At 37.0% G+C, this 12,053-nt stretch overlaps 1 protein-coding gene across 1 annotated transcript; it reads left to right on the forward strand.

Annotated features, from left to right (window-relative positions):
• Positions 1 to 1,297: 1,297 nt before the first annotated feature.
• On the forward strand, positions 1,298 to 11,249 carry LOC127851258 (uncharacterized). Its single transcript, XM_052384904.1, has 6 exons — positions 1,298 to 2,341; positions 3,033 to 3,101; positions 7,079 to 7,166; positions 7,995 to 8,649; positions 8,956 to 9,254; positions 10,863 to 11,249. The coding sequence occupies exons 3-6, from the start codon at positions 7,089 to 7,091 to the stop codon at positions 11,247 to 11,249; spliced, it is 1,419 nt and encodes a 472-aa protein (XP_052240864.1). The 5' UTR covers positions 1,298 to 2,341; positions 3,033 to 3,101; positions 7,079 to 7,088.
• The last annotated feature ends 804 nt before the right edge of the window (positions 11,250 to 12,053 follow it).

Here is a 12,053-nt window from a genome sequence, read left to right on the forward strand (position 1 = left end):
CTGGCCGTCCGACCAGATTCGACAGAATTATGACGCTGTGACTGTCCTTTTTCGATAATTTAAACCTATTTATTTCAGCTCGATTTTGTTGAAAGCTTATTGAAACGCTATCAAGTCCGTTTTCTGGGTAGAACCAGTACTTTGTGTCATTGCGGTAGATCTAAAGAACGTTCCCCAAAATGGCGATCGAAGCTGACACTTCCCGGTCGCGAGGCGGACATATCCACAATGCCATTGTCATCTTATTCTTTCTCAACTATAAAATAAATAGACCCCAAAATTGTAGTCAACCTCTCTAAAAAAAGCGTAGCGAATTATGCTCAAACTTTCACAATTGACCGTTATTTGTTATAGCAAGACCTTTTTAATGTACTAGTGAATTGCCTGTGTTACAATATGTTTCATGTGGGCATCACAGTTATGTGTATTTCAGAGTACCGGTATATACCGAAGTTCCTATTCCAGTACCCTTTTTATGTCCAAGTAATCGTTTACAATTGACCCACTGCCGACTCGCAAGAAATGGGGACAAATGTCAGAATATCCGCTTCAAAAGTTCAAAATTATGTGTATTTGGTATTTTGTTGTGCGTTGGGGACACTCAAACTGGCGTAGGCAAGACCGCAAGTTGGATACGATTAGTATAAACTAACTCTTATTTTGACGCGATGTGTATAACTGTAATACATGCATGTGCGGAAAGTGTTTTCCCATATAAGCCTGTGCAGTCTGAACTGGCTGATCAGAGACGAAACTGTACGCTTTTATGCACTTTTTCGTTTAAAGGAGGTCTGTTATAAAAAAAATCCAGTTTAGGCGGAAAGTATCGTCCCAGCTGATACTTAAGTCGCATGCATTAAACACAGTTTTCCCAGAACGAGGCTCACGTAGTCCCTAAATAGTGTGTGTACTCAGCTTCTCTTAGACTGCGTAGCGGACTAGGCTCAATATGCACAACACAATACATTTGTATTCAGTGTCGTCCCGTATTAGCGCGTGAAATGTGCACAGGCTAACCAGGGATTATAATTTCCGCTAACATTTAATTTTGTGCAGATCAGACCCTCTTTAAAAAACAATTCTATAAAAGCGGAATGTGTCTTTCCTAATAGCCTGTTCGGTCTGCAACAATTAAGCTGTGAAGACATGCGTATGAATTAAGCCCCGTTTTCACAGAGCGTGGCTCATATTTTACTTAAAGTTGTTATGTTATCTTTCAGGGAGTACAAACAGAGAGTACATTTCGAGCACCAGCGTGGTGGTGCCTCTGCATCCGACTTGCAATGGGTGCCTAGTGTTTGTTATGTTGTCAGTTTCCGCTTACTTAACGAAGAACGAAGAAACCGAGAAAGCTCTGTCACTAAAGACCTGATTACTAGAACAGAGGCGTGTATCGTTTCTTTGACAAAAGGCTGGGTTGAGTAATATGTGTGGGGTATGGTATCCTAGTGTCTGGATACATTTGCGATGCAGGAGAAAAACAACGTTAAAGGTGTTTTTAATCAATTTAGCCTTGCTCTGTGAACAGGGTGTTTAATTCATGTGCGTAAAATGTCGTAACAGATTAGCCTGTGCAGTCCGCACAACCAAGGACGACACTTTCAGCCTTAAATGGAGTTTCGATATGAAGAAACTTTCTTTAAAGTAAACAAAAACATAACAGCGGAAAGTTTCGTCTCTTATTAGCCTGCGCGGACTGCTTATGCTAAATAAATATTGGACGGAAATTTACGCACACGCATTAAACTCCCTTTCTCAAAGCAGAATATCATTTTTCAGAACATCTAGAGTTGAAGAAGTACCGTAACATCAACACTTTGTTGACACAAGCTACGTGGAAAAAACTTAAATGTCATCATAGAGTGTTGAACTAATTGGATGGAATAATTTTGAATTATGCAAGTAGGCAATAATTACATTGGAGACGCCGTCCCAATATTTTTTAGTGTTAAGACACTTAACCGATAGCACATATTAACTCTGCCCATTTTCATAATAAGTATGTACCTGACGGAGTTGAGTTTTAATCGTTTAAACCTGACACTATTTTATTACAATCCATTCAATTGAATGCCTGCGCCTTCAAATACCGAAGATAACAATAGAAATCATCAGACCATTCAGGTTTATTTCAATAGATTGTGTATTGGTATATTTTGAATTGAAGCATTGGGTATTATACTTGAAGTATTGGTTTAAATGATTTGTTAATAATGTGGAGACGCGTGAATCACTGCTATTTATTCAGGCATTAATTTGTTTGTTGTATTATTGAATCAACTCTCAAGTTTAGGAAGCTATCTGTAGAAGTTTAAACACAGTGTTGGCAGGGAAACTAGTGGTAAGATTTACGCAGTTTATTAAATATAAGTAATGTTTTCTATTAATATAACTTGCATTCGTAGAAATAAATTAAACGCTCGCTTTAAACAAAAAATATGTATTTCATATCGAAACTATAATTATAATGTAACAAAGCATGGGTTATTTTGCTTTTGTCTTACTAATTGACGTTAAGACAAATACGTTTTTATCCTCCGCCATAGCTATGTTTTTTTATCACTGAAAAATAAATAGACTACACGGATTTTGTTAAACGATAACTTACAGAAGATAGTTTAAGCGTTACACGTTGGTGATTGCCGTAATAACCAAAAGCTCGTATTTCTCAAAAAAACACGCTAAAGTGCCAGTTGTTCCTAAAAAAACTAAATATATATAATATTTTCATTTTAAAGAATAGTTATAAATACACAAGCGAAACTCTTGAATACTAAATCAGTGTGTGGCTATTTATTCTGAAAAATAAGGCATAAGTACATACTGATTTTAAACAATCTGAATTTAATATATATTTAAAATAATAATACGTAAAGACAAAGAGAGGCAAGTAACTTTTATCAAGTTGACCAGTTATTGACAAGCGTATACCTTTATATACATTGTTATAAACTTGCAATTATTTTTTGAAGTGTATACGATATTTTCTAGTATATTCTTTGGGCTTATCACGGTACAAGTTTGTTTATTAGGAAGGCCTTATTTGTGTCAGAAGATCGTCGAAAAACAAGGGGTATCAGAAACTTCAATCAATCATTAAGGTATATGATTGACATTTGCATGTTAAATAGTTTTTCTTATCGATAGTTTATACTGAACATAAGAAATTCAAATACATTCTCAGAGATACAGGCCAACCGACTGAGAGACATACACAAATTGTTGGCCACAACAAATGATAGTATGAGCTAATCAACATTCGCATGATTATATAGAACTTTATCGTGATTGCTTGTTCACACGCACAAATGATAATATTTGTGTAGATAACCGGAAGGCGAAATGTATCATAATATGCAAATTTTACCAATTAAAATATTTTCGTAACCGATAAACAGACAAATATCGTTTGGCGGAATTTAATTATTAATTTTAAAATATTCGACGTTTCTTATGTACGTATGACGGTCAAAAATCTACGTGACATGGAAAACGCAGCGAGTATAAATAACTTTAAATTGTCACACAAATTTGTTTTATTGAGTTCCTTAATTATGTTTGTTAATGTCGGTAAATTTGGAAGCGACTTCATTAACAATCCCATGTATACATATATAACGTGACGTCCGTACGTTATTGTCATCTGTATACGGGTGCGTAAGCACATTCCTCCATCTGCAAACACTAAGATATATGTTCCGCGGACGAAATAAACTATTGTCAATGTCACCGTGGTGTCATGGATATTTTGGCCGCCTTGCGACCTGCTTTGGTTCGGTGTTTGGTTCAATCCTCATGTGGGAGCGTTCCCCCCAAAACACCAAGTACTGGCGTCAGGCACAGGAAACGGACCCGAGCGTTTCAAACAAGTAGAAATCATTTTAAATGCAATCGAACTAAAATAAATAGGTTTAAAATATGAAATTATTTCTAAACAAACATATTTGCTTGCAATGTTAAAGTCATGTTTTCTTAATGTTATAATTTTAAGGTTTAATTAACTTCAAATACTTGTATGTGCAATATATTGTACACTGTTTCAGTATGAACTGAACCCCTGTATTTGTATCAATGAAGCCAGTAAAATTTCATCAGATCTGACATAGACATAAATTTAACGTTAACACTAAAATAGAACACCTCGGGATAAGCAATATAATTTAACTTACTATGGATTGACAATATAACGTTATATATATAGTTGCAGCGTCTTGTCGACCGTAAGCAACGACACGATCGCTTCAGCCAGTAAATATTTCAGCGACCATTAACTATATCGAATATCATTGAAGGAATATACTTTTCATTTCTGGTGTTCAATTCAGAATATTAACATGTGCGTGATAGTAGTCGAGTGGTGGACTTGTTTAAGGTTGTAATACCAGTCCGCACAGCCTTTTCAGGCACGCCATTTTCCGCTTTAATGATTTTTTCGTTTCAACGTAGTGCCTTTAAAAAGAAACTTTATGTTTGGCCGAAATACTAGACCCTGAAACACCTGCGTGGACTGCACAGGCTAATCTGGTACGACACTACGCACATGCAATTTACCCCGTTTCCTAGAGCGCGGCCCGATTAGTTTTATCAGCCCAGGCTTTTGTTTAAAATTGGAGCCAATTGTTAATTAATAAGTATAAATGCAGACCACCCAAGGTAATTGCAACGGATGTATGTGACTATGGTTCGAAGACAAGCGCTTTTTGAGTGTTTGCAATTTATTATGTGTACGTCATTTAAATAAAAAACACTTCGAATAAGTCTATACACAAATTATGAAAGAATAAATACCACCACAGGACTTTCGGTGATTGATAAATATCAGCTTCAATTCCTGTTAAACCTGTGTCAAAAGATTGCAATTTTTATATGAGTAACGTAACACGACCGCGGCAGAATGCGGACACAAATTAGTACGTAGTGTAGTTATTGTTATTTGAACCTTCGATGAAGCGTTCGTTCACCGTACGTGCTTCTACTCGTATACACATTCAGTGGTAGTAGTAAACATGTGACGAAGGATATTGACAGAGATGTTTGCATTTGTCTTCCGATATATTGCTGTCTATCGGCCAATAAAAACGGACTTTTATGCGTATGAGTAAACCATGAGGTGTTTAATTACCACGCATACGTGAACAATAATGGTTCATTTTATTAAAATAATAAAAACTCAATCACGTGTGTGTTACAGAGTATATAAAGACACTGTATGCAATAAACAAAGGTTTCTGCATAACACTTAAATAGCTTACAAACACCTATTACATAACACATTTTATTATAAATATTGTTAACAGGGGTTGGAGGGAGTATTGAGCGATGGAATCCGTTAGAAACGTGAATTCGAAAGTGTTGATAGCAACAGTAGGTATGATGTGATTCGATGTGTTTCGGTGATCTTCTAACTGGAATGAACGTGCCCCGTACACTACATAGTTGTGAACTGCTCTTGATATGGGTCGTGTTCTGGGAAAACGGGGCTTAATGCATGTGAGTTAAGTGTCACTTTCCGCGTTAATGGTATTTTTTTGTTAAATTAAGTCTGTTTCATGTGCAATTTTGCCTGAATGCACAGGGAAATCTTCGACGACACTTCTCGTACATTTATTAAGTCCCGTTTTCCCAGAGCACAGCTTATTTTGAATGTTTATGCCCCTACACAGCGGGAGGCATTATATACGGTACGTATCCGTCTGACAGCCAGGCCGTACAATTGGTCCTTTCCACCGGATTTGACAGACTTTTGGCGCTTATCTGTCTTTGTTTTGCACTATATAATATATGGGCCTCGTTGTAGGGAAGCCTGGCTTAATGCATGTGCATGCGCAGTGCGTACATGCTTATATGGTACGAAACTTTCCTTTTTAAACTGAATGTTCGTTTAAAAGCGACTTCGTTTAAACAAAACAATCAATACAGTCGGATAGTGGCGTCCCTGATTAACCTGTGCGGGCTGCATAGGCCACTACGGGACGAATATTTACACATATACATTAAGTTTTTCCAGAGCGAGGCTCATTTAGTCCTCAAAATTGTTCATAGATAATATCCGATTATCCGTGTTGAATTGCTCATAACAAGTAGCATATATGCAACGTGTTTTCAAGGATGACTTAATCGAATGTAGTTTGTGTCTTAAATATCAGGAATTAAAAACCGTGCGATAACTCAATCATCGCTTTGTGAAAACTGGGCTTAATTCATGTGCGTTAAGTGTCGTCTCACATTAGCCAATGAGTTCGCACAGGCTAGTCAGTGACGAAACTGTCCGCCTTTAATGTGTTTTAGGATGACAGGAAGTCTCTTTAGTTACGGCGGATAGTGTCGACATTGATATTCAATGAGGATTTAAACATGGTTTACTTTTGCAGATCATGAAATATACTTTTTTGAATAATGACATATAAAGATTACATTAAGTGGTATCGTACATTTGTTTATTCTGAAGCGACCAGAAAAAAATGCCAACAATATAAGGCTCAGGTTTATAGAATATAACACACTTCCGTTTGCATATATGCCGCGTTCTGAGAAAACTGGGCTTATTGCATGTGCGTAAAGTGTTATCCTGGATTTGCGTGAGTAAACCCCACAGGCTAATCAGTGAAGAGACTTTCCGCTTTTATATAATTTGGCAATTAAAGGAGGTCTCTTACAAGAAAGCACATAGATCATCACCTAAACATGATTGTCGCTAAAACATGTAAGATACTTACTTAAAACTAAAATTACTATACAAGCGGAAAGTGTCGTCGCTGAACAGACTGTGCGGACTTATGGTGCGACGCTTTACTCCCATGTATAACAATCGGTTTTCACAGAGCGCGACGCATTACTATTATAGCCGGATGGATGCATTACTTAGAACGTTTTTTTTATAATATAAGGAGACCGTACTTACCATCACAACATCACTTCGGTCTGGAGCCCTATGATTGCAAGCAGTTTAGCACCAAAAAAGATTATAAAAAAACATTTAATTTTAATAATAACAAGCTAAATACATATTACCTTAATAAATTCAATACAAAACGACCACTCATGCAAGATCCTATATTTATCGAATATCTCACTTCAGCACTGTATGGATGGCTGAAAGTGGCACAAGACCTGATGAACCGGAAAGATTCCGAAGACAGGGCAGTGTGTCTAGCAAACAAGACCTGGTAAGATGATAAGTCGAGTGCAGTTTGTGTCCACTACACACTGACAACTTACGCATAGTTTTCCCGTTTAGATGTCTGCGTTTCCCCTACCCCTATTGTATTTCTTAATGACATTTCAATCTAGATGGTTAATGTTTGCATAACTAAAGCAGATAAACGTTAACATCTTTCGAAAAAAGAACAACGGTAAATTTATACTGTATATCAATAAGTGGTCCCACATTAAATACTTAACTTCTGTAAAAAATTCGAAACATTAAAAATGAATACATCCGTTCTCATGAATCTTCTTAAATCCACTTATCAGTGTCTGCACGTGCCAAAGTACGACACTACTTTTTAGCAAACGTTTTTCACAGTTTTCTTTCAAATTATTAAATAACTATTTAAACATCAAGATATTGTATTTGCAAACATAACAATTAAAGTTTATATGATTTCGTTAAATTATGCAGCTTAAACCATAGCAATTTAGTTTAATATCAATTGTTATAAAATTATTCGTTCCGCATTTGCAATTTAAGATAATAGAGATTTACATTATATGTTTTATATGTTAATGAATTGATGTCATAAATATATATCAACTCGCCGTTGATAACCGTTTATATTTTCAGTGTCTTTATTTTAATGCTCTTAATTCAATTTATTAATTAATTCATGGTTGGCAATACTTTTACCGACAATTGGATTATTCACTGAGAACATACAGTCACACGAAATTTTAATATATTTTCACAAGATAATACTTTTAAATTGATAATACATCGAATGGTATGGCCGTAAAATAATGACATGTAGCGTGTTTCTAATTGAAACGTTTTTTAGATTCAGTGGGAAAATGCCTCCGTTGAGACATGTACTATACTGAGCTGGCTCGGTTACGGACCGGAGATCATACAGTCTCGGAGAGACGCATATCGGGAGTATGGCAAGCTGGTTACTGCAAGGTTTAGTGGAATGGAAACGATAATTATTACGGGTAGCAAAGCTGAGGGGCTGAGCAGCTACACAGAAAGTGATATTGATATAATGCGTGTACTTACTAGAGTGATCTGTTTAGAAGATGATGTAAATTCAAGTGCCTTTTCTGGGGAGATAACCGTGTTGAGATCACTCAGCCGCAGGAGTTACCATGGTCACTGTAGACTGCAACTGGAGAGACGCGGTACAACAATTCTCAGGCAAGTAAATGACGCGTTTTGTGATGACGGATATGGTCGCGAACTTTTGAGCAGTGACTTGTATGTTAATAACTGGTCGAATGACTTGATTGAGGGCATGGTGCGGCATGAGCGTGCGGGACCGTCAATTCCTAGTACATGGCTGGGAAACTTGCACCTTAACAAAGTCCTTGCATTACCTTACTACTGTCCCAGCATCCTGTCAAAATGGGCCGCAAGACCTCGCCACTGGCCGCCACTGGAAGCCGTTCATAGGGTCGTATCACTTGGGGCAGTTCTTACGCCTGTTGGATTTAAAGGTAGTGAATATCAACATGTTGAATGGAGAGTGTGTTTTAACGCCGGTGAGACGGAACTTATTAGCAATCTTAATGACACTCAAACTAAATTGTATGTTTTATTGAAAATGATAAAGAACGATGTATTACATCCACGTAAGAAAGAAGTTTCATCGTACACGTTGAAAAACATCGTTCTATGGATGGCGGAAAATAATCCTCAAGCCTCGTTTCATAAAAAAAGTATTCTGCAGTGGTTGCATGAAGCATTGGATGCGCTTAGAGTTGCATTGATCTCCTTAGAGCTACCATACTATATGATTCCAGAAAGGAATTTGATGGCAACCTCTGGACTGGATGAGGAACAGCAACGCACATGGATATCAACGATTACAGATATGCTCAATGAAGGTCCTAGGGTGATACTCAGACTTCCAAAGATACGACAATGCATCATAGCTCACCCTGAACCATTACGATGGTACAGCGGGAGGAGAATTGAGCTGGAAATGCTAACGCTCATGCGCATGAACAGATCGGTAATCTGCATGGATGAGGTTGACTATACCGATGCGATTGCGCAGGCATTAATAAGACGAGAAAACGAGGTTATGACAGATGTTTGCGTGAGGATGATAATGGAAGGGAGTCAAGTTATCAACGCAAAGGCTATTTTTTTTAGAATTATGTTGTAACACGTTAACGATGATCAATAGACCAGTAACGAGGCGCGGACAACACGTATTTATAACTTTTGAGTACATATTATATTTAACGAATCACCGATCATTGTTGCCAAGAACGTGAAAATTATACAACTTATCGTAATAGTGATTTGTTCAGTAATTGATGTTTGACTTGCAGACGTTCGTTTCACTTTTTAAAAATGTGCACAATTTTATATAAAATTTGTTTACAGTACGCCTTAAACTTTACCGAAACAATAAATTTTGATACACTTTATTAAAAAATGTCAATCGCATAGATAACAGTAGTTTGCAAAATAAAGTTATGTAATTTAATTTTACTATATTGTATATATCTTAACAAAATATGTACGTATCGCGCTTGGAAACCAGCGGTATAATTTCAAGTTATGCATATATTTCTTTTTAGAACATTTGTAGTAACTCATTTTGTCGACATATGTAGAAATGTGACTTGTGTTTATTTGCGTAAGCATGTTAGGAAATAAAGTGCGTTTGTGTCATTTGTATCGCATCTTCTTATCTAAATGTTCACTTGGTTTATGGTTGGTATTGTTAACGCATTTGCACTGAATGAATATATGTGTTACTGGCAGTTACTGAAAGTCCACTGGTATTGTTGTAATTGCTGTAAATGTATTGATAATATTCTTGTTTTTCTGGTTGAGTTGAAACATTGTTGTGATTTGTAATATTGATCAAAAGTATTGAACACATGTTTGCACTTATCGATAAAAATGGTGCATATCTGTGTTCATTCCTATTTTTAAAATGTCTTCAATAACGCTATTGTTGCATTCACAAATAAGAAATAAAGTACAGTTGTTTTATGCGAATTGATTAAACTACTTCTCATGTGAATGTATAATTGCTCGTGTTTTTTACTGGACAAGTGAATGAAAACTTTTATTGAACACGGATAATCTGTTTTCATCAAAACACATAGTTTGTATTGAATCTAAAGATACAAAGATAAATGTTTTAGTATTGATGTTTTTATGCTGAAATATTTTCATACATGATAAACGTGCTGGTTGATTTTCGTTAATCTAGTTATACCGTTAATCTCGTTTTGTTCTAAGCGTGTGTATCCTTATGTAAGTTTTCTTTTTGTTAGTTTTTTAAAGAGGCTGTTTTCGGAGAAACTCCGAGCTATTGCCATAGCCAGCTCGTCGTCGGCCGTCCGCCGTAGGCGTCGTTCTAAAACCTTAACATTGGCCATAGCTTTTTAAATATTGAAGATAGCACCTTGATATTTTGCATTCATGTGTATCTCATGGAGCTGCACATTTTGAGTGGTAAAATTTCAAGGTGAACATCATCCTTCAAGGTAATAGGTCGAAAAAACAAAGTCAAGGGAAGTAATAAGCTTTAAATGGACATAGTTATCTGACCTGCCCACGTATATATTTTTATTAAATTAATCAAAGCGGCGCAGTAGGCGGCATTGTGATTGCTAAACAACTGGTAGGTAAATCTGAAGCAGAAATACTAACTATTCTCAAAAATAAATTCCCTGAAAGAGAGGCTGAGCAGATCAACATCAAATCAACACCGCCCGTGCAACCATCACCAACGCCCGTTCAACCCACAAAACCAAAACAGGTCATGAACCCTCCTCCCACACAACAACAACAATCACAGCAAGCAAAAACCCACAACCAAACCATTAACGCAAACAACCCGGTCACCCCCAAACAACAAAAACAACAAACACCACGACCCACACAACTCCAACGTCACTTCTGGCAACCTAAAAACCATGAGAGCTCGCCTCTACACATCCATAGGAAAAAACTTAATCTGAACCGGTACCGCCCGAATCCTATCATCATGCGACATAGCCATCACAGAAGGCAAGCGCTCGCGCCGCCGTTCCCGATATACTTCCGCCACGCGTACGGTTTATATTAATAGAACAACCCCTTAAGCTTGTACAATCTCCCAATACAAGCCCCTCAATGGCTACGACAGCACCAAATATTACTTCAAATCTTACCGTAATGTCGTGGAACGCCCGAGGGGTTGGCTGTCATGATACCAATAACAAATTGTATGAGCTCCAAAATTATGTAAATAATAATGAGATACATGTTGTATGCATCCAAGAAACAAACTTTAGAAGCAAAAATAAACAAGTTCAATTAAAAGGATACCAAGAACCCGTGAGATCAATAGAAGGAAAAAAGGCAACGGCCACGGGGGAAGCTATATATGTAAAATTGGGAATCCCATTTACTGAAATCAAGATTAACCAAGATTGCCCGATTGAGTCGTGTGCTATCACACTCTACCTCGATAAAAACCTGTTCTTTCGTATCCAATGTGTATACGCTCAAACTGTAGAAAATGCTCTCAAAAACTACTCAACATTTTTTTCACTCTTTAGACCATAGACAAAACAATATTATCATTGGCGATTTTAACCTCAAACACCCTTGCTGGAACCCCGAGGGCGATCCACGATGTGATGATCATGCGGAAAATCTATTAAAATTACTAAATAACACAAGCCTCAATTTCTTAAACGACGGACAGGTCACGAGACTGGCCGACCGCGCCGGCCATTCTGACAGCGCGATCGATCTCGCCCTTATATCAGCTAAATTACAAGCGATAAGCGACTTCAATGTACTCGACAATTCATTTGGTAGCGACCATCTCCCTATCGTGGTGAATTTAAAACTGAAAATTGAACACACCCTTCCGTCAATACAA

The sequence above is a fragment of the Dreissena polymorpha genome, chromosome 11 (assembly GCF_020536995.1).
Source record: "Dreissena polymorpha isolate Duluth1 chromosome 11, UMN_Dpol_1.0, whole genome shotgun sequence".
Taxonomy (NCBI): domain Eukaryota; kingdom Metazoa; phylum Mollusca; class Bivalvia; order Myida; family Dreissenidae; genus Dreissena; species Dreissena polymorpha.